Here is a 24,768-nt window from a genome sequence, read left to right on the forward strand (position 1 = left end):
AAACTCAAAGAAATATGACAAAACACTGGCAAATATGAAACAGAAGATATGTATCATTACCCAGATAACATTTAGAAAACATACATTTAAAAAACTCTACAATCATACAGTATAGCTGTTAAGAAAAGCATTTCTACAGGGAAATATATACAGACATACACATACAATAAAATATACATATTTATGTACAGAGATACCTACATAACATATATATATATGCAATATGCAAGAAAGGTGTCTTAAGCATATGCACCACTAAGAGGGAAGACTCCTGAGTCTCTTAAGACTGGGCATGCTTTGCATGCCCCTTACAATGAGGCCGTTAGAAGAGGGCTGCACACATGCCTCTAGGACACTGGGTGTGCTTTGCACATCCCTTAAAAGGCTCTTACAAGGATCCCCATACATGGCCCCCTTAGAAGGGGTGCGGTGCACAAAGCACGCCCAGCGTCTTACAGGTGCAGGCACATGGCCTCTTCATGAAGGGCACGTGAAGCCCTCACAGAGTCCTATGGGCGTGCAAAGAGCACCCACCCATGTTTTAGAGTCACACCATGGGACACTTGGCACGATTTGTGCACCTGTAAGAGAGACTTTGCACAGGGCTGGATACCAGGAGCATATAGAAACTATTACAAAAATAATCCCACCATCTCTAGCAGCTTTAAACCTACCCTTTTCTAAGTAGGTCCGTGGTGCCCATGGAGGGTCCTCCTCAGCGTAAGGATCGCTGTACTCCACCACAGCTGCTTCCTCCTCCTCGTAGTCCTCTGGAGGTGGGGGCGGTGGGGGGGATTCATCAAACACTGGCTCATCCACAGGCGGTGGCGGGGGAGGAGTATCTGAAACTGAAAATAAGCAGCAGTGTAACCATGAAAGTATCTTTGAGAGCTATAGCTAAAGGTTTAAATAAGATTCCCTATCCCAATTATTGGCTCTGGCATCAATGTTTGGAACTTGTGAAGATACACTAGAGACAATAAAATTCAGTGAATCAGGATCCTCCAATTAAATTATTTTCCTTTTTAGCCCCCCTTAGGAACTTTTGACAAACTTGCAGAGACAGTAAAGTAAGCAGAATTCTGGCTGTACACAGACAGTTGTTTCATCCACTCGAAACAAAAGCCACATGCAGTACTAAATCATCGCACAAGGAAGCAGCAAACTTACTGTTTTCTTGAACTCTGGCCACAAATCCCATTAGCGGTAACTGTGGAGTTACCTGTAGGATGGAGGGGGGAGGAGGAGCAAGGGATGCTGCCACAGAAATTAAAAAGAGGCATTCAGTTAGAAACACAACAAAGCAGCAAACAGGAAAGTAGACATCATCACCACTCAGACAACATAGCAGTCTGCCAAGAAGCTGCGATAAAAACGATGGCATTCAAAGAAAAATGGTTCAGGGTCTTTATGTTTCCAATCCTTACTTCAAGGAGATTTATCTATTTTTAGTATTTCCAACTCAGCTCTTTTTCTTAAGATCAAGAATCCATGCTGAAGTAGTAGTACGATCTGACTACAAGATTCCCTCAAATACATGTCTATTACTGCAGGACTTTATGAATAGGCCTAAGAAACAAATATGCCAAGAGGCTTATTTCCCTACAATCCTCCACCTTTTAGATCCACTTAATATTATAAAGGTAACACCTTTTCTGTAACAGCATCCATAATTCCTTAGTACTGATGCTGGATATAACAAGTTTTCTCCAAAATCTAGGCAAAAACAACAACAAAAAAAGCCTCATTTAACTTATTTTAGGTGAACCAGACAAAGATGCCTTTGAGAAACAAAGGACTTCTGACCATGGTCCTTGTTGGCAGATTAAAGCACACTGTGCTGCTACAGAGCAACAGAGGCTACTCTAAATGGGCTGCCTTTCTACCTTATCTTTCTATCTTATTTTGCAAACCACCAAACTCTGAACAGCTGTTTTGCTGGTAACAGGAGAACTGTCTTTGTATGATACACATGAATTCACATTTAAAGAATACGCTTTCAGCCATCTGCAGATGTTATACCACTAAACTGTGGTTTAAGCTAGTGACAGAAACTGAAAGTTTCAGTTATCTAGTTAGGGTAAAAAAAATTACTTAACTAAATTACTTAATATTTTATCTAGTTTTAGTCCCACTTTGTAAGGCTAATGCAGTACAATTCTTTTTTTTAAGCAAGTTCCAGGATTATTTTTCGGAAAGCACACCTCAGGAAAAGCACAACTAAATTATTTCTTGTTAGTAGTGGCATACAAAGACATTTAATCACGTCCAAAAGAACACCAGGGAAAAGGGTCTACACTTCATGTACCAGTACATTTATTTAGCTTACAGAACAGAGCTAATTAAATTTCAAGCTAATTCCAGAGCTGCTACATATGACTTAGTATTTCTCAGAATTATTTCACATCATCAAATGAAAAAAAAATCCAAGGTATTCAAAATTAATGTCTCAAATTTTCCTATTTGCTCATTTTAGTAACCACCACTTTCAATTTCTTCTGCCACTCATGTTCACCTTCCTGTCACAACCACACACCCCAAACAAAGCATGCAAAATAAACATAAAAAGCACAATGCAACAACCATCCTTTTTTTGTTGCAAGAACAACCTTGTACTTCTACACAAAGCAAGCTCCATTATCTTACCACTTATCTTATAGTTCTTGAGAAATTTTGAAATACTTTTCTAATTACAACCTCTTTGACTTGAATGAAGTGACTCCAGAACGAGTATATTCCTTCTTTCAGTATAACCACAGTAGCTGGGAAAAGTTTTGGTCTTGTATTTATGAAAGTGGGAAAAAGGAACTTGAAGTACTATTCAAATGCAATAACATTCAGGAATTCAGCATTCCTGTTCAGCTATGAAGTGCTCCCCTTTTTAACTATATATGCTATGAAAATACTTAGTTTCAAAATGTTTCCTCTACTCAAGTCACATGAATACATACAATCCATATCTATCATATGAGACTAGCTTCAGTTTCCTACATCCCTTCAGCACGCTGTGTTTGTGTGCTATATATAATTCTTTGAAGGAGATAATAAGGCTTTCCAGGTAGTAAAATAGATCGCTCTAGACAAGCACTCTAGGCAAACACAAAAAAAATCCCTTTGTTAGCTTGGGTTGCACAGTTTAATCAAATGGTGATGGCTAACACTAGCTGACATCATTCCTTATTTATGTTAACCTTTTGTCAAGTTTTATACTTCAGTCTACACACAGTGCAGGCACTCTGTCATTATATTGTCTCTATAAAATACATAATGACTCTAGTTTTGGCCTTTACTGTATTTGGTCAATACAGTTATTTATTTATTTATTTATTTTCATGTAATGACATTTTAAAATAATGACTTCTTATAAAGTGCATCAGAAGAACTCTATTGCATTCCTGCTATCTCAAAAGATGAGATAAACACCATCTTAAGCATTCCCACTCAACTTGCTTTCATATAGACCACTGGTAGAATAAAAAGTTCATCAACACATTTGCTGTGGATTCATTAAGAAATGCCTGAGAGCACCTTTCACAAGATAGCTTCAGCCTGATAAGAATTCAGCTATACGAACAGCGTGTAGTGCATACCACCATCCCAACATGCCCCCACTTTTTCCCAAGGGTTTTCAGCCTATACTGAGCTCCATACTGCTGGCAGCTCAACTCCTACTGATATTTAACTAACGTAGCAAAGTTGCACCACTTGTTAGGTGACATAACTGACAAGGGTGTCTTTGGGACAGATTTATGCCGAGATCAGTTAGGGGTCTGCATTTCCTTACTATTTTCTTTTCAGTTGCTGAAAAGGTCTCACCATGAAGCAGAAAAATTACCTTATCTTAGTAGCAGTATTGAACTGAATAAACAAAAATGACTATGCCACAATACTTAAAAAAAAAAAAAAAAAAAAAAAAAAAAAAAAAAAAAAAAAAAAAAAAAAAAAAAGTATTGCTTTATTGCCAAACAACCTGCAAAGCACAACAAGCCATAAGTTTGTATTTTCTCCTCCTCTTTGGGAATGCTGAGAAGCAACCGTGGCCTCCATCCTGCCACTATTACCCCTGTTCCTTACAGACAACAGTCCCTCTATTTGTAGGATATTCATCAATTACACATATTTGAGCATCCTCTCCTCTCAAGGTGCAAAAAAAATGGTTTAGTTTAACCACAAAGCTAATAAATTCTGTATTCTGCTCTTACTACAACAGCTTGTTTATGTATGTCAGTATAACTGAAGTATTTTGTTTGTGACTTACAGCTCAAGCGACTAATCACCATAATCATTACTTTCTTTTTGGGTCCACAGACTGAATCATCGTTATGTAACTTATTTGAAGTCTATTTGGCATCTTTATGATTACCTTTAACAATGCAGTGGTAAATTCCAGAGAATTATCCCTTTACTAATACAGAAATGCACAGCAGTTGTCAGAAACTCTCTGGATATACCAAAAATCCTCTTTACTGCAAAAGGTAATATTGAAAGGTTTCCCTTATAGCTATTTCCCTTTCCTTCCTGTCCGTTCTCCTTCAGATTTCAATATGCATGTAATGTGCTTAACAAATACCACATATTTCAGGCAAATGAGCTGCAGTTTACTCATATAAGCTCCTCCATCCTCATTGTCCCCAGCAGGACCATCCACTTCCTTCTCAAGTTAAATGCACACATCTCTTTGATCTCTGTGAGATTGAAAGTAATTCATCTGGCAACAAAGCCCATATTGTTCTGGGCTGCTTGCCATAGTGCAAGCTGAATGATCTGTACTTGCACCACAGCTTCAGCACAACTACCAGCACTCTACTGGAAGTTAACCTGAGACAAAACACAAGATCTGCAGTGGAGACAGAATTTCAGAGACCTGAAGTCTAGGCAATTCACCCCTGCATTGAATTCAGCACAGCAGAAAACCTTTCTTACCTGGGTTCTGGTTATAAAAAGGTCCTCCATTCATCTGGTTCTGAAGGCTCGTCTGTGATGTGATTGAAGGAGGACGCCGATATGGCAAAGATCCCCCTATTGTTGGGGGCGTGTGTCGAGATGCAGGCCTGTTCATGCTGTAGAACTGAACTGGGTGACCTGGGTCAGAAAGGGAAATGTGTTACCAAGGGAAGAATGAAGCTTTTTTTTTTTTTTTTTGCTTTTTTGCTTTTTTCTTTTTTAATAGCTACATTCAAGATTCAAAGGCTTGGAAAGGTTTCTGTTCTTTAAAGGCAATCTGCATCCTAGGTGCATTCAGCCAGTTCAGCTACCAGATGACAAATACTGGATGTCTCAATAGCAATATAATAATTCTCCCAACTGCCTGTACTTAGTACTAATTGCAAAAGCCAAAATGGAAATGCAAAGGTATCTATGCTACAAAGTTTCAAAATGAAAGACAGTCATTCCCAGTTGCAGATTTTATATAATGTATTATAATAACTTGCAAATTCAGTCATCTCATTTATAAACCTGTGAAACATAACACTTCACAGTCCAGCCATCAAGCAACACAACATGTACAAACTGTATGTATACCATTTCTAAGATTCAGAGATGTTACCTTCTACATCTGAAAAACCCAATGGTAACTGTCTTATTGCTGTTCAAGAAATATATAGAGAATCATCTGGGGAGAAGAGAATATTAGAAACTGCTTGAAGTATGGAATAAGTGAAATCACACTCAAAGACCTAATTTTCAAGGAGCTGTCAATTGAAATAATTCCTTAAAACTTGCTCTCCATTCTAATCACTTCCTATATCAAAATAATTGATTCTGAATCTAACTAAGCAATATATGCTTTCCATAAAACATATGAACACGAAACTGGCAATTGACTTTGCATGTCACTCATCACCACCCAATACTAATCAAGAAGTAGGACTATTAAGGCAGCCTTTGTGCTCACGTAGAATTCTCCATCTTATACATGGTACACAACAGCACACAGTAAACTAGACTTCTTACACCCATATGGGTTATTAACTTCCCTAACTATTCTGCTTCCACCATTTGTTCTAGAGGTAAATTTCAGGGTTTGCAGAAAAACGAGGGAAGAAAGCCAGATGGCCATTGTGGCTGAGGAGGCATGCATGCAGTGAAGTAAATAGGGAAACAGAACACATGAATGAGCAATTTTTAAAAGTCTGCACTGTTCTCCTTTTACATAAGGTGTAAGGAGGTTCTCCATTATGCTTGATTACTTTGCAAAACTGCATACTAGGTCAGTAAAGAAAATGCAAGTTGCTTTCTGCGTTACTTGCTTCTAAGAGCAATTGCATTAACTAGAGATTCCCATTCCTCCTGCTTTGTACAGGTATGTGCGTCTCAAACAGCACACTTCTTACAGGTGAGGAACAAGAGCAGTTAAGAAGCAATCCACCTAGTAAAAAAAGCTTTTCCACATTATTCCTAGCGTGCCTTTTCAGTATGTCTCCCCATTACTTAAAGGACTGTGAAATTGGTGGTGATTGCAAAGAAGGGGGAGAGAAGGAATGGGGATAAGAGGTCCTTAAGGACCAAAAACTACAACCTTGTAAATGGTAAACTATCCAGTCTCTTCATGTATATTATTTCAGAGAAGCTATGCAAGCAGCCTCACTAATAACACAAGGAAGGAAACGAAATAGCAAAAAAAAAAAAAAAAAAGTTTCTCTCACAAAATTGTAAGTAAGTTAGTAGCCATTGAAATATTAATTTCTGCTTGATTTAGACTTGTCCAAAATACAGAAGCGATATGGTTAAGAACTGGGATACTGATGGCGCATAAAAAATGGAAAACTGAAGTGCTCTGATATGCCTCATCTTCTAGATGCGAAAGTAGTTTAGACTTCAGTATCATCTGGATACCAGAATTCATCACAGTTCAGAAACTTCTGTCACAGTCACGGATTCTACTATAAGTATTTTCTAATTTTATATAAACCACTGCACCTTAAATTAAATACAATTTCAAGAATGCTTCTGGCACCTGGTGAAATTCTTTCTGTGAGAGACCAACACTAATAAACACACACATCAACTGATGCCTTTGTAAATCAGATTCCACTAGAATGAAAAGTAAGAAAACACGTAGCCACGTATGAATTTGGCTATCTAAGACAGAGCTTTACAATGCAGTGTAACACCTCATTAAAAGCTAAAACAGAACTGTGCTATGGTTAGTAAGTACTACATGCTGCAACTTCAGCACATGAAAAAATAAAAAATGTGGGGTAATTTCATAAGCAGTAACAAAGCAAGTTGCATTACATGCCTTAAGTACTGACTCTAAAGCATCAAACCAAAATGCTTTAGTACTATTCTCCATAGCAAAAACTTGTGTTTTACTTTACTTCTACAAAAAGAATGCTCTCCTTAACAGTTCATTGAAAGGAGACTTGTCATTTGAAAGCACTGAAGAGACAAATCATATAAATTATACTTTGCTAGTTGCACCATTTTTAATCCGATCCTGAAAGAGAATAATCAGACCTGGAACTCAGTAAAAGTCCCAGTATCCAAACTTCAATAAAATAATAATGTAATAAATAGCTATGTAAATGTAAAAAAGTAAAAATAATAAAGTAATGGCTGCTGTTTATAAAACTAGCACACCTTGAATTGTCTGCTCTAACTATTACCTTATAGCTGGGTATTAGCAGATACTTCTTCTATATTTAAAATAAAAGAAAAGCCAATGGAAAAAAATCAGTGCTTCTCAAGGAACTTTTTCTCAAGGAACTCGAGGAAAAGCCCTGGACCGTGATCACATCTGGGTTCATCTGCCCACACATCAGAGCAGACACTCACCTGTAGAGGGTGTGGAAGAAACAGCAGGGGGAGTTGGAGAGGTGAAGCCATCAGCAAGGGGCTGGGCTCCTGCAGCAGCATCTGGGGCAGCGGAGGAAGGGGCAGGAGCAGGAGGGGTGGGGGCAGGAGCAGAGGTAGCAGGAAGGGGAGAAGTGCCAGCTGAGCCAGCAGGGGCTACGTGAAGAAAGGAGGAAGAGGTGGAGTTAATAAGGAGATGTTAGCAAGGATTAGAGAAAGCCGTTGACTATTCAGTGTTAGCACCTTACTAGATGCATAGTATTTTGGAATGCACAAGGAGATGGGAGAAAAATAAAGCTATTGAAGAAAGGCTCATTCTTATGTAGGCAGCTCATGACAGTCAAGCAAATCCACTGCTTCTTTCCAGCTCTGAAGGTAACAACCCTGAACTTTTCACTGCAAGTCATTATTTTGGAAAGATGTCTTTATTCCTTGTTATTTACACTGCAATCTTTATCACAGTTGCCTTTAGCTTTTGTACTAATTAGAAAACATACAGAAGAGGAAAGCCAAAATTTTCCCATTCTTTGGTTCAGAAGCATCATATATTTCAGATTACACTGTAAGCCAACTGTACACTCTTCTTCACCAAAAGTGCTGAGCAAAGGAAAAAGAAACACTGCCTGTTTCTGGGAAATCTGGGGCGGTTTACACTGAACAAATGCCTTTTCATGACAACTCAGCTAGGCTTGCATTAATGTACTGAAGATTTACATTCTGCTTGCCTCTCTTTTAATCTAATTTTCTAAAAGCACGCTTCTATAGACCTGCGTGGACAGCCAATGAAAAAGCATCAATTTGCTTAGAAGGACAAGGGAGGTGTTTCCCCAGCCCACCAAAAAAATTGTGTCCTATCTGGTCCTATGCATGCAGCCAGGCAAAAAATTCTGATAAATCAAGTAATATATAAAATAAACACTAACAAACATCAGAAACTCCCAGAAAACATTTTACTTTAGTCAGATTCATACTAGCAATAGCTAGGACCGATTTCAAGGACTGCATGCTTCTGGAAGATGAATTTGGAGATTCCTCTTGGGGCTTACTCATCACGGTTTTTAGGAGATCTGCAAATGCTGAAGCTAATGCTGGGTCAGAAAGAGGAAAAGCCAGTTTCTGTTTACCTGGATAGACACTGGGAGGAGATGGCGTGGGAACAGCAATAGGAACACCCACACTGCCACTTCCACTGTTCTCTCGACTGCTGCTCCGACTACTTGGGTGGCTTCCTCCACTACTCCCACTGCTGCTGTAAGAAACCAAAATAACCCAGGAAATGAATATGCTGCTCTACATGCTGAAACACAAGATCCCTCAGACAGCACCTTAACTAATTCAGAGGAGTAACAGGGAACAAGGGAAAAGAAACAATGATAAAGACCAATACAAAGCTTAGTTTTCTCAGTAGTCATTGTCATTTTGGTTACAATTTTTCTCCTAGTTCTAGTGAACTTCCTCCAAAATGAAACACGTCTGAACGTAATGCCAAAGCATGCCATTCCAATATTGTAAAATCTCTGCTGAGCAAATACAGACCTTTTTGCTGTAACTTAAAAAAAGGTATCGACTGTTTAAACTCTGCTTTACGTGCTTTCATGTAAGACTACTGAAATAGGAAAATTTTAAGATAATCAAGTAAAAGTCACATTAAGCCAATCTATTTAGCCAACATCAAGTACTCATGAAGTTTAAAAGGTAAAGATTCCAAGGGAAGTATTTAGACCTGTCATATCATGAAACTCTTCTCATTATCCTAGAGAGAAGGCTAGCTCTCTACAGAACCTTTAGTAATACAACTCAGCTTTATTCTGTGTTTGAAGTTTTCAATATCCTCAAAATACAATGCTCTTTTTCAACTTCTCAATCTAAAAACAAAGACGGTTCAAACAAAAATGTGAATGGTAAGCACACCAAGCAGTCCTTCAACATGCAAAACTTAAGTTGTGTACAATGTCTTTTCCCAGTTTTGTAAACACTTCACAAAATATCACAGTCTAAACACTTGGAAGATTACAAAATTTTAGTACAGCATTAAGTGCAATAACTATGTTATAGTACTAAAATTAATGCAACCATAGGATTAAACGAACCATTCACAATTCACTATTCCAGTTTTATTACAGCACATTGTCGACATGCTAAATGGCATCCATCTCCAGTTATCCTTGCTTGAAGCTTCACTGTCAAGATGCAGATAGATTTCACATTTATCATAGCATTTTTGTCCATACACTTATAAAATACTAAGTACACTTTGTGTGGGACTACTCTGAATACCTGTATGTGCGATTCCTCTGATTCACAGAAGCCGTTCTAACAGGGCTCTGCTGTGAGGGAGCCATATTGCGTGTTGGGCTAGGCACGTAGTCATTTGGTACCACCGGAGGACGTACTGGCTCCAAAGTACGATAAGGAGAGTGACGCCTACACAAGGACAAGCATATTAAGATAATAAGCAAATTAGCAAAGAAGCAAATTAAGATAGTATAGACAAAGACATTTTTCATTCTTTGAAACATTTGCTACATACTAAGCATCATCAGGAGTTAAAAATGTTTTCCTGTAAGTCTGCAATATCTACTTCAGAGGATGAGAAAACAGTCAAGGGCATTTTTCATGTACTTCATGTACAACAGCGCCACATGCTAATTTTCCAGTTGTTTAGCACCACCTGTCAAAACCACACAGCTGATGACTCTCTATGCTAAAGCATGTAGTTTTAAGTGCTCTGCAATGATAAAAAATGTTTCTGTTAGGAGGGCTGATGATGCCCTTTATCTTGTGACAGAAATGTGTTATCCAGTATATAAGACATGATCAATATAAGAGGATGCTGATGCAACTTCTCATCCTGTGGATGGTTAAAGCAAAACCAACCAACCGAAACAAACCACACAAAAAGAAAGAATCTTTTTTTTTTTTTTCCTCTCCTTGTTCACCTAAACCCTTTACATGCTTGGTAACTCCACTTACCCAATAGTTCCTTTTCCTGACATTGGTGGACTTGGTGGCTTCTGGGTGGGTGGTGTTGTACGAGGCAACCCACCCATCTTCATATTCTGCGTGCTGACCTGCGTGAAAGAACGGGGAGAGAAATGGCCTTCACTAAGCTCACTGTCTAAGGAGAGAGATGCCTCTATCAATTAATTCTAAGTAGGGGAAGGTTTAAACAAAAAATAAATTGAGAGGCCATGCATTCTATATGCAATTTCCACTCTGCTAAAACTCAAAGAGTTGCGCTCAAAGGACTCTTTATTACATAGGATTTTCAAAAATTATATATACAAAGAGTGAATTTGTCTTTGGGCTATCACAAACATTAAATCAGTGACAATGCAGGCATTGTATGTGAATTGGTTAAACCTCCCAGTCACTTTTTAAGACAAAAGTTATTTCACATTGCCCTACCAAATGGTAAATTTCAAAGAATATTTTTAAGAACTCTTTAAAAATATTTAGGTTTATATAATAGGCCACAACTTAATGTAACTAATACAAATACAGAGAAGCCAACATAATGTCCAAATATGTTCCATTAATGTTTTAATATTTTCACAGTATTAAAATAATTTAATAAACTGTTTGTTATAAATATTAATAGTACACATGCAAAATTACAGATAAAGCTATATATAGTAAAACACAGAGATGTATTTCTTTCCCCACCAAATTCGTAGCAAACTGACCTCTAAGAATTGATAAACATATGGGGAGAAAAATTATTTGCAGTGATGTGATGTGACTACAGTCATCCCCTTGCATTCTTTCAGGTTAAATTACAAAGAAACTTTTATATAAGAGAATTTACTATAACCTCTAAAAATCAAGAAATCACCTGCATTCCTAACTGTCTGATCAATGTAGAAATCGTAAACAATTATTACTGATGTAGGCATTTTGTTTACCTGCATACTGCCAGCCAAGCATAATTCTCTCAATGCGTGCACCATTACAGGAACCTGTATGTGATCTTCTTAAAAGTCTCCATTAAATAGCTTTTGATTTATGAATGCTCAAATTCTTGCTTAGGCACAAAAATATTCAACAAACCAAAATAAGTATGCTTACATCCCTTTTTCTGTTGTTCCTGTCATGCTGTATTTCAGTGTTTCTTATTTCCAAAGTATAAGTCTTGTCTACTGACCCCACCTCCCATATAAAAAAATGGCACAGTAGTCAACACATTAATAATATTTGCAAACATCGTTAAAGGCAAATTACTTCTTTATAATTTGTCTATAACAACTTGCTTAAAATCCTGGAAATGTTTACTTTTGTGAATTTGTAAGTACTGAGGACAGTGTAAAGCATAATATGTTCAGTATTCTGACACTGAAACTTGATTCCTTAGCTCTCAAGAACCCGTGTTACAACATTTTCAATTTCCTGGGAGGAAAAGAAGACCAAGCCTTGTAAGTTTTTGTTGTTGTTGTTGTTTTTGTCAGATTCAAAGACAAACATTGGGATTCAGTTGTGCAAAAAGTGCTTTGCAATGTCAATTTAAGAAAAGTCTTTTGAATAGCGTTATAAAGTCCTTTAAGCCAACTCTAAGCAGCAATAATTCTAAAGTTAAGTCAAGTGAGGGATGAGGTAAGCACTGAACTACAACTACTTGAAGGGAAAAGGGAAAATGTAAAATGAATCGTATTTTATTCTATACACGGAACGTCAAGAAATAGCAAAAAATCCCCCCCCCTTTATTTTTTTTTTAAAGTTGCAGCATCCCCTGTATTTCTTATCTCATTAAAGATGTCTGTTTCATCCATCTATTTGAGTTGCCCAAACAAAACAAAACAAAACAACACCATTTAATTAAAAACTCACAGCAACATTTGCTACAGGTTATTTCAAACAGTCCGTTAAGCCTAGTAGGACAGGGGTTTTGGATGTCTTTAGAGGACAGCAAACTTAGACCAATCTGTGTGTCCCTGAGCAGTCCTGGCAGGTGTTTTAACTAGCTACACTGTGGTTTCTCCCCAGATGATGTCAGCACTAGCTATCACTTCACAGTTAACAGAATGTGCTACAGTTAAGAGAGCATCCTACTTAACCCTACTTTCAAGAGTGGTATTATGTGCATACAGTAATTACAAGAAGAAAAATGACTTTTTAGGATTCCACTGTGCTAGAATCACATGAAAAGGAGAGGAATGCAGCTGGAGGGTGAAGTGACATAGCACAGCATACAGTAAGATGTGGAAGCAATACTTGCCCGACCAATGCAGAACTCCAGTTACTGCCAGTTTCTTTTATTAACACTAACTAACATCCTAACATAGGATGGTAAGACAGCTTTAGAAAATGTGGCTGAAATAAAAATAACCTTTGTTAAACAAGAAAGTTCAGTCACAAAGAAGCTGTTCAGAAAGACTAGTCTGAAAGATGGGGAAGTGCACTGACAGAATGCTTAGTTTCAGGCTCTTTGAAATAACTTTTCAACACCGAAACTGAAATGTTGAAAGAACAAGTAAAGTTTACCAGGACTGTCTTCAAATCTGACAGGACTTTAAGACTAACTAGTGCAAGTTAAACAATTCTGTCTGAATAACTTCCCCTTTTACTTTTATTCCAACAGTTCTAATCAAAGCAGACAGACCTGTAGAAATAATATTATGCAAGACACTAAAAGGGTTACAGGTTGTCTTGAGGAAAGAAAATGAAAATAAAATTTAAAGCTATACTAGTTGTAACTTCAGTTGATACAAACATTGCAAAATTTCCAACTTCCTTCTCCTTTTGTCAAGGAAAAAAGAAAAAGGAAAAAAAGGGAAAAAGGAAGCTGTTAACACTCCCCCAACCCTTGCAAAACTTTATTCTGTTGCCTACTGCTTTTCCTGTTTTGGACATAGAGTTGGAAAGAGTTTCCATACCCAAATCCTCATCCATATACAATCCTCTTACAAACTTTTACAATCCAAAGCAATCACTAGAACTCAAGGTTACATTTGGGTTTGTCACCAATTTGAAAAAATCAGTTTTCTCATTAAGCTGGAATTTCTGAGTAAGCTGGACCTTGCTAGAAATTGCCCTGTTTCTGATGACATTTCTCCTTAGCTGCAGGACTCCACAGATTGGTGGTTAGTTTGCAGCACAGAAATTTCAAATTCTTTTTAGGAAACTGTATGGTGAAATAGAGCCTGCAACAACAAAACAAACAAAACAAAAAAAAAAAAAAATACAAAGAAGTACTTCTGTCCTTGCTTGCTACTGTCAAAACAGCTAACGATTGTGCTAAAAAATAAATAAATAAAAAATTAAGAGAGACAAAACCAATTTGGACACAAAGCTCAGAGGAAGAAGAAAAAAAAAAAGAAACAAACAGCTGAGTGTTCTACAAGAAAGAAGACAACCCAGTAAACCCAGAAAAGCACTGTACATGGTCCACACAGAATTAATGGAGAGATTTTTCCAACTTTTTTGCTTCTTTCCCCTGAAGCAAAAAAAAAAAAAGCAGAAAACATCACCCACTGAAATTACATGGTGGGGGTGGGTTCTAAATAGTTCTAGAGAGAAGACAGACACTCCCAGATAAGCATTTCTTTGACTGGATACCTTATAGAGGCTTTTTGTACATTAAGTAGCATGCAACAGGGCTACAAAATAAAAGGTCCAAAGATCAGACCTATAACTCTGGCAGTGCTGGAGCTGGAATATGAAGCTTTGCTGCAGAAGGAATTGCATAAACCTAAACCAAGCAGATCTTGGGTAAGTAACACATCCTAGAGTATGCTCTGGGATCCACCTCCACAGTAACAGCAGTAAACTGAACTTTAAAGAAATAGAAGGCTTGAAGTTATCACTACATATTATTCTGTTTAAGAGAGGCACTGTTCCCTGAAGTGCAGAAATACATAGTTGGTCAGATACAGTTGGTCACCAGACCCTCTAAACATACTTGCACAAATGCAGTTTTTTACACAGCTTTAAGGCACTGAACAGTTTATTTACACAGCTTTAAGGCCTTAACAGCAGCAAAGATTTAAACCTACAACATTTTTACTTTTCAGTGTAACACCTCATTGTCAGTTTCATTACCAAGTTAAACTTTTTCCCCAAAAAGCCTCAATAGCATATATTCTACACAATCAAACCTCACAAAGAACTACTTTCTAAAGCTAAAGTAATGTTTTAAGGGCTGTTCTATTGTCAAATCTGATTTTCTAAACCTTTCAGGTCAGCAAACAATTTTGCAAATCTATTAAGAAAGAGCATCCCAGCAGTAATGTTGCATGGATGACATTCAGAAACATCAATCAGCTATCCAGCCTTCTTGAATGATTTTGTATCTGACGCCAGCAAAAACAACCCAATGCTGAATGAAAACTAACTTCCCACGCCTTGCTTCATCTTGTTAAAGCTACAGAGAGGCTGACAGATTTTTTGCCTGTCATCTGCTACCTCAGAGTAAACTCCTTTTCAGGCTGTGCTCAGCCACTTGAATAGTTACTTTGCAAGTCTAATTAAACCATATTTTCACCAGTTGATTAACTGTTTGATATAGAAGTGAAATGTCTAAATTTCACTGTCTTGTCCAATAACCGTAAGTAAAAGCTTCAGCAAGCAAGTTTACCTGTTTTTACCACACTCACCTATGTAAAATAATTGGAGAACCAAGTCCAGCAAATAGAAAAAGGCTTAAACAATGTAATTTTCAATTGATTTGCTGACAGGAGGTGGTACAGATACTCCTCTGACTTGCAGCTGGAATTTTCTTCACAATTTGTTTAAAATTTAAGTTTAAGCTACCTACACACAAGTACAGTTAGTCCCATCAGTCAGTTTAATTTTATAACTGCTCACCAAGCTATGGTTTCTTTGCAGCCATGAAAAATAAATACAGGCTAAGAACTTCATATATAACCTCTCAAGTGAAGTAAAATTAGTATTCACATGAAACTATGTTGTGGTTTTTTTTTTTTTTTTACTTTTCTTTCAGATTGATGCACTGTGACTATGGTGAGACTTCTTACGTCCACTAAGAGGGAGGCTGTACAGTTTTTGCCTTTTTTTTTTTTTTAATCTTATTTTTTTAAACCCTCATGTTTTTGGCAATCACAAGTTGATTGACATATTTTATCTTCCAAATCAAACCAGGTTCACTCCAGTTAAAAATGGAGATGTATTTTAACTGCTGTTATAACAAATAATGTTATTTTTCATTCCAAACCTATAAACTGAAAAATAATTTTCTCTGAAAAGCTGAAGAGACTCTTTTCACCACTGCAGATGATGCAGATATGGCAGTTAAATAAAATATAAAAATTGTGCAATTACAGATTATGCATGTTTAGGATAGTCATTAGGATGGTTCATAACTCTAACTGCAGAGAGCAACAAAGAAAACTGACAGATTGCCAATTCCTTTTTTCAAATCACTGTGAAAAGCACCACTTAGCATGGACTGTGTGCAGAATAAGGGGTATTCAGCATTACAACTATGCACTTCATAGGGCTATGCAGAAACAGGGAGATTAACTTTTTAATTCTCAAACATAACCAATTTAAACACTATGTGACTAGAAATACTGTACCTTAGGCACTCACGTAAAAGTAAATTTAAAATGACGTGCAAGAAATCTCCATTTATTTAACAATTTTCATTGTGATCAGATATGCTACGTACACTTAAATACCTTATTAAAATTACCAGCTGGCCAATTCAACAGGGACATTGTTAGGATATCTCCAGCAGTAGCTATTTAAAAGCCAATCTTTTCAGGAATGTGCAGGATTTTATTTTAGCTTTTCCCAGTTGTGGAAAATACTTAAAAAGAACTCCACATCCACTTGGAACTTCGTTTAATTAATATTGTCATATAAAATATCAGTATTCTACATTCTAAAATACAGTTCCCTCTTTGAAACCATGGCTGCTACTGAAAAAACTTCATTTCCCCCTTCCCCAAATAACCAAATCAGTTGCACTTCAGGAAGACGATGATACCAAAACACTAAATAAAGGTACAACCTATTTATTTTTTAAGGTACTATGAATTCCAATGTAATATCATGTAACTTCGTTAATTTCTTGTCCAATTGATTTTATGCTTTTTGTTGTAACATCTGCAGCCACTAACACTAATAACGATTTAATTTCTCTAAGATTTATGAGAATTTGCCATACTTCAGTCTGATTTTTTGATGCATTACTCATTTAATATTCTACTACATAAACCACTTTGCTTGCTATTTATGGGAAATTAAGGATTTTACACAACTACCAAATTTGAAAAAAAATACATATATGAGTGTCTCTCAGTATTTAAATACTGCTAGCAGCTTCTGGACAACAATAAGGATACTGCAACTTTAAAAAATAATGTTCAGATTTGAACTTTTTACATACCTTTGGAGCTCCTTATTGGAGCAATCTTACACTGAAACATTAATCCCAATCAAATCATAATTCACACCGTATATAGGATAAAAAGAATATTACACAGGGGGAGGCTCCTATTCAGCTGCTAAGTATTCACATATCTTTTCATCTAGGCATGGTAAGCGCAACATTCCTCCCTTGTAAATGACCTGGTAGATACGCTTAAGTTAGTCAATATTTTGCCAGAAAGCTTTTAAAATGAATTGTGTTAGTTTCCTTACATAAATAAATCAATTTCTATCGTCAAACATTTATCCACAATGAAGTCTTTCAACAGAATATCTGATACACAGGAAGGAGAGCAGGTGTTGTGTTAAACAATCTATAACATTCACATAACCATCTCCCCGTGTGTAATAGTCTCAGAAGAATAAGAATGGAAATCCAGCCCTGGGGTTTCTTACCTTAAATCTAAGCAACCACTTAATGCATAAATGGAGCAAATAAAAGAGGTAAGGAAAAAAAGCATTGAAAGGTTAGTTGGAACTTCAGGATATGAAGAGAAAGGAAAAAGAAAGAAAAAAGTTAAGCATTCAGCATTAACAAAATAATGTATCAGTAGATCATAAAAAGAGTGGCTAAAGCAGAATGTGTCATGAGTAAAAGATTTTCAGGCTGAAAGTTTCAACACACATTGATCACAAAGGATTTAGATTTAACACCTGAAAATTAATGCTCAAATGTTTGTACTCAGTTTACTGAAGTTCTTACAGTGCTAACAAAAAGTCACCAATTTTCAGAATGGAATATAAGATCTAGTTGGATTAACTTCAGAGACTAATTTTTGGAGCTGTCAAAGAACAGACTTATCAATACCCTGAGCTCATTTAAATTCTGTTAATTGTGTTTGCATATTTACAATTAGGTGAACAAAATCCTCTAGAATATTAAGCTAACACATGCTCTTTCCTAGACAATGCTGTTAGTTAATTCTTAACCTGGTGCGATGAGAAACCTCTTGCACAAAGATCAAGAGTAAATTATTACGTCATGAACCTTTTTCTAAACTATATATTAAAACCTTAACCAAGAATGAAGTATTTTAAAGCTTAAGTGCTAGCTGTCTGGCATGAAGTCAAATGACATCTTACTGGCTCAATAGCATATATATAGCATATGTATTTTCTTTCCCTATAATAAAAAAAAGTAGTCCTTCCATTTGAGTATTTTTGATCTGTTTTCAGCTCAGCTGATCTAAACACATTACATTTCTTAGACTTCTTGTAACACTGAAGATTATGTATGGCAGAATCTCAACAGCAGAGCATCCAGAGTGACTACTCTGGTCCATCCACACAGCTCATAATGAGACCCTAACATATTAAAGAAAATATAATCCAATTTACTAGAAAACATCCTGTCTTCAAGTTCAGTTCCATGGAGATATTAACCAAAATGGTCTCTGCTTCACACAGTTACACAGCAAAGCCAGGTGCCCCTGTACTGGCCAGAAAGTGGCCAACTGCATTAAAGGGTCCATCAGTGGGAGACATTTCCCTCAGCAGTACTGCCTGATAATTACAGTACCTTAATGCAACTACACACTACTTCGAATGGATCAAACTCTCCCCTCCCCTCCCCCCGCATTCTCCTGACCAGAGAACCTTTTGGAAGGAAAAGTAGATTGGAAGACTTTGTAACCCATGAATATTTAAAGAACAAAAAAAAAGAGCAAATCTCTTTCAGATAAATTCTTGGGATTTTTGCAGCATTGTGACTTCAGGGAATGCAGATGAGGAGGGAGTGCAAGAATAATAGTGGCATTTACACTCACTCTCCCCTATTATGAAACCATACTGTAAAGCACCTTTTCCCATGGCCATAGCAGGTTAAACTATTTACCTCAACATGGCATACTGGATTTCATGGCCAAGAATGTTCTGTGCTTCCCCTATATTGCTCTCTGTACAGTTCATCAGGGATTTCTCAGGGATTGCAATGAACGCTTGCTACTTTATCTCTTTGATTGCCCTGACAATAAACAATGCTGTGTCCCAGTACTAGAGGGAAAGCCCTACAGCCAAAAAAGAAGATGGAGAACTAAGAATGCAGACAGATACTGTGATACTAACTGGAACTTCAATGCTATTTATCCAATAACTCTTGCTGAGTACTGATCTGAAGGGAAAAATGCCACAGCTCAAGCAATAAACAGCTATAGATAGACAAATTTAAAGTTCCTATTTCTTTTATTTTTTTTCTCTTTGTCCTCCAGATAGAGATTTAAAAAATTATTCTGTATTTACTTGATCAGAATGAATACAACAGGTTGTCAAACACAACTAACCACTTTCTCCCCATCAGCAAGAGAGTGGTTCTTTCCTATGCACTGAACGCTGGATTAACCCGATTAACTGATCCAAAGATAAATTCCATAGATTAAAGATAGCATGATTAAAGACAACAAGTGCTCCTTCTTGTTTCACTAAGTATACAATGCTTCTTAATTTTCCAGATTAATATAGCACATTATAAATATCATTTGGATGCTATTTCAAGCATATCACAAGCATAACAAATGGATGCAAACACACATTTGAGTCATCAGCCATGTGATGAATTATGTCCTTTCAGTAGAACATAATTCACTGCACCACAGTGGGTATGATTCTGCTACACTGAGGTAACTGGGATAACAATTGTAATGGTTTAGAGCCAGTGCTAAATAACATGTTGTAGAACGATTAAAAACTATTCTTTTATGAGTTCTAAAACAATCTCATTAAAACAAAAGTGCTCATTAAAATATTAGCAATGGTAATCCTGCAGGTTAATATGCTCTGTCCATACCCAGAAGGAGTTCTGCTGACGTGCATAAGTTCAAATTTTGAATTGGCAGTAGATTTTAACATATAAATTATAACAATTTCCTGGCCAAAACAGTAGCTATTAATGATGGTGTACGTGTGTGCGTTCTTTTGTTGTTGCTGCTGTTGTTCCCTCCAACTTAAAGAGTGGTTTTGAAATCTGATTTAAGGTTACAAATTAAGGCTGACTCTTTTGGTAAAAAATGGGGAAAATAGACTTTCTGTTAACTAACAGGATGTGAAGAAGACTCGAATATAATTGCTCTGAAGAGATACCTAAACAGGACTATTAAGAATTTGAAGAGTGGCCAAACAACCTGTTGTCATTACGACTATCCAAGTAGATAGTTCAAATTGAATATCATTGATGACTCAATGCATTTAGGTGTCAAGCAAAAGAAACTCTGGTGTATTTTGACTGGAAGAAGCATCTTACCTTACTGCTACTTAGCAGGTTTACTGATTTGTTAGTTTGTCATGAAAAAATGACAATGCTTTGTATTATTTACCTTTCTTCTCCTGGAACTTTAACACTGTCAGTGTTCTCATTTCCATATTTGTTTTCCTGGCAGCACAAGTTAACAGTGAGCTCACACCTGCTAAGACTATGTTTACATTCAGGACATGTTTTAAAAAATAAATAAATAAAAAATAATCTCACACATGACATTGCTGCCGTTGTGTGCACTTATCTACCACTTGCATACAACAGCCAGAAGTTGTGTCTCCTCCTGATATTTGCCCTGAAATCCCTCCTTTTTTCCTACTTTTAAAAGGGAGGAACAGCTGGCTTTGAACTTGGCAGCAATATTCTCATTCTTAAACTCTGTATGGCACAGAAATTGCAGAGAGCTCACTTTAGCAAAGCACATTACAGGATATAACAGACTGACAGAAATTAAAGAGGACAAAGAATCTTATGCAAACCCTTTTTTCAGGTGAGCTCCAAACTAAACCAAGTGCAATTAAAGCTGGAACATACTTTGTGTTGCTAATTCAGAGAGAAATTTGACAGTTGGTCATTAGCTTTTCATTACTCAGGTATATCCTAACAACTAACTTGACAAGTAATTGCAGCATCACACAAGGTGTTTAGAAGCATTTTAAAAGCTGAGATCCACAGTCCCAAATATCCTCAGAAATAAGATTCAGTGAGCTTGCAAGGTTCAGAAACATGGGGGAAAGGACAAGGAAAAGAGCAACTGCAATCTGGGCAGAACTCCTCTTACATGTATAGACATACTGGCCAGGGAAGGAGAAACTGGTATATTATCATGAAAAGCATCAGATTATTTTGAAAATATACAAAGACAATGTATTTGCAGTTTGGCTGTTTTAACAACATCACCTACCTTCACTCCATGTCCAATATCATCTAGAATTGTATAATCAATAGGTTTCCTGATGTAGCGAACTGGTCGCTCCAGGTTAGCTGGTGCAATGATTTTGTGAGTTCTTGAGGTGTTTTTGTTTGTAGTCAAGATACCAATTTCTCTTCTAGCAACTTTCTCTTTGTGAATGTCCACCGTCTACAAAAGACGCAGTGTATTTACTAACAGTGGTATGCATTTGAATACAGAGTCAGCAGAAAAGAAAACACTGAATCAGTTCCAATGTTTTGAAAATCTCTGTATACTGTGCTGAACATATTACTATATATACTTGCTTACATCATCTTTGTCAAATTTATTGTTGAACTTGTCACCTCTAAACCCACGCTGATAATCACAGGTTCTTTGGGTTTTCTACTACTTTCATTCTTTACAATTCAGCAAAATACCTTCTTTCCATTCTTAGTTCCTGTTACTGACACTCATTTATATGATTCTTTTATTCTTTCTAATTCTACAACTGCTCTCTAAACTGGTCTTTGAAATAGTCTCCAACTAGATGAAGCAGAGGGGTATTTTCCCAAAGTTTAACTTTTACAACCTGAAAAACAAACCATAAGGTGGTTTTCTCACAGTGTAAAACAGTTTGCTAAAATAGGACTGGTAGCTATACAACAGAATAAAATTTCACTCAGACAAATTGGACCAGGTATTTCAGTCACTACAAATTGCTCATCACAAAGTAACAATTCGATTTTAGAAGGTGCTCAGTACTAATTTAGCTATCCACTATGAAGCCAGTGGTTAAGCCCAGTGCCTTTACTTGGAATGGGTAAAGCCAGCATGGAAAAGCCATTCCTCCACATAATACAATGAGTACCACAGGAGAATCTCTAGTGTAAGACAAAGCCCAACTGAAAATTCAGTGTCTGAAAACATGTACTTGAATCTTGTTTGGTAACAAGACTAGAAAAAAATAAATTATTACCAAAAAAAAACCCTGCAGGAGAAAAACAAACAAACAAACAAAACACAACTCTTAAATCAAGGTGCATGACACTGCTTGCATCATTAAAAAATAATAATTCTTTGTTGACAAAACAACTTTCCTTACAAAAAATTTGCTGGTTGTGAACAAACATTTAAGCTATAGGTTAAAGGCAAAAAACACCCAGAATTGTCATCATTAGGATTTCTAATCATTCACAACATTTCTTGTCATCGCTTCAGTGACCATGAATGGTACCAGAAAGATTTTTCATCTTTTCATACTTAAGACAAAGGTTTTGTAGCAACAAGGAACAGGTACGAATAAGAACTCATTTTCAAAACAAAGGTTTTTTAATTTTATTTTTCTCAGGGCAGGCACTGGGGCAGTAGGGTTGGTTACCCTTTTGTTTGTGCCACAGATAGCAAAACCAGTAAAAAAAGATCCTGTATATATGTATTACATTTAAAATATTTTTAAATATAAAAACAAACAAACAAAACATTTCCAAGAACCTGTTTCTTCACATTACTTCCAGAGAAGAATTTCAACAAATATCAGAGGCATTATATGCAAATTTAAATTACTACCTGTCAAGATTACCCAGTAATTCCCAAAAACGTATTTTCAATATCTTACACCTTTGCTAAACTTAAGTACTCAATATATCTTCTAATACTTCCACCTCTAATACCACCTGCCCAGAACTGTAGATTCTACCAGAGCTGCATAGCTCTCTAAAACAAAGCCACAGAAAAAATAGAAAAAATATGTTGGCAACCCTATCCTTGGAAAGCTTGAGTTTGTTGAGTAACGATTTGAAACATAATAGGGGTAGTTAAAAAATCTGGGATATATTTTCCATCACCCTCACGAAAAGCCAGCCAAGTTTGTCCAATACCTTTGCAGAAATTCACAGTTCATGCAAGCTAAAAAGAAATATATTTCAATGACTTCTGGTTTAATAACTAATCTGCTCCCCATTCAATTTTACCTAAGATGACCACGTCTATATACAGCTCATACAGGTTGTGGAAGCACCAGTGCAAACAGCACATAAACATGTCCCAGTCCACTCTACCAAAAACGTATCATTCTGTGTCAGGGTAGGATTCAGTATTTTCTCTTGCATCACATTTTATAATCCCTACCAGACTTTTGTTTTATAGCATAGCGGAAGGAAAAGTGGAAGGAATTTGGAACAAGAAGCTGTCATACCAAAGAGACTGGCTACAGAATCCTCACCTCATCTGCTGGGGAGTTAGAAAGCACAAACATTTTTTTTATTTTTAATTTTTTTATATAACTGTATGTGACTGAAACAACTTGCTCTCATATTTAATATCACTGAAGAATTCAATCTCTGCTATCTCAAACTTTATCTGTGGTCTAGACATGACACTAGAAAACTGCGGAAACATTATACTGCCTATCTTATGTGCTTTGCCTCATAAGCCTCTGATCCTATTTGTTAAACAATCCCAGCTGCAACAGCATCTCAAGTGCTATACAATGTTTTGAATGCACTGCAACATCAGAATCTTAAGAATCTGAATCTGGACTTTCAAAACTGCTTTATGACTTTCACAGTACAACTTCAGTGCCTTGACTTCGATCTACAGATCAGAAAGAAATTAATTAGTCCAGTGTTGGTAAGATTATTTCCTCCTTTCTCTGCATTTGAAGTGCTTGACCTCTGTGAACTTAACCATGCACTTTCAGTATTTTATTATGCAACTATCTACAAACATAAGATGAGTGAAGATATTTAATGCACATGCTATTGCCGTGATGGTATCTTGGCACAGTGGAAACTTGTTTCCATGAATGATGAGAGAGTTTTATTAATTATTAAAAGGAATTGTAAGCACATCCAGTTTCCTTAAGGGCTTCAGTGATCAGTGAGGCATGACTACAGTAACAAACAATAAAATGCATAAAATCTAATTAAATCCTGAAGCTCGTCTAATGGGAATTCTCTTTCATGATGATTCAGAACATTTCCTTTATCTTCAACAGCTATGGAATAACTAAGTGTATTAAAACAGCACCCACTTCTGGTAAATACTCTCAAAATTGTATTGAAAAGCACTCTGTTGGAAGGTTTTTCCAAAACTTCATTTTCTTGATTAGTAGATTACTAGAGACAAAAGATCTTAAGATCTTTTATTTTATAAAATAGCAGAAAGGAACGTTGACTTATTTGATTAGTACAAAAAGGAACAAAGATTAACCTGCTACTAAAGAAAATGAAAACATTTATCCTCAATGCACAGGTAATTATTGCCTCAAGAACTAGCATAAATCCCTTAAGTGAGACAGAAGAATGCCAACAGAATGTTTATTCCGTGATTTATAAACATCTATGGAGAAATGTCATTTTTAAATTACTGTCTTCAGAAAATCTCCAAGAAGACCACAAAAAAAGTATAATTAAGTTTTCGGGCATATAGCTGGACTAAAAGA

General features: G+C 36.5%; 1 protein-coding gene across 4 annotated transcripts in view; it reads right to left on the reverse strand.

Annotated features, from left to right (window-relative positions):
- The window catches only part of ABI2 (abl interactor 2), a 59,375-nt gene that overhangs the window by 6,475 nt on the left and 28,132 nt on the right, over positions 1-24,768 (reverse strand). The window contains exons 3-9 of one of the 4 annotated variants that reach the window (XM_082763761.1): positions 21,336-21,512; positions 10,771-10,868; positions 10,075-10,221; positions 8,922-9,046; positions 4,924-5,082; positions 1,171-1,257; positions 675-848 (exon numbers count right to left, since the gene is read on the reverse strand). In XM_082763761.1, coding sequence (XP_082619887.1) covers positions 675-848; positions 1,171-1,257; positions 4,924-5,082; positions 8,922-9,046; positions 10,075-10,221; positions 10,771-10,868; positions 21,336-21,512 — 967 coding nt within the window. The remainder of the gene's footprint in view (positions 1-674; positions 849-1,170; positions 1,258-4,923; positions 5,083-8,921; positions 9,047-10,074; positions 10,222-10,770; positions 10,869-21,335; positions 21,513-24,768) is intronic. The other 3 variants (XM_082763763.1, XM_082763762.1, XM_082763764.1) reach the window with 3 other exon arrangements.

This window comes from Aythya marila (genome assembly GCF_965140915.1).
Source record: "Aythya marila genome assembly, chromosome: 6".
In the NCBI taxonomy this organism is placed as follows: Eukaryota; Metazoa; Chordata; class Aves; order Anseriformes; family Anatidae; genus Aythya; species Aythya marila.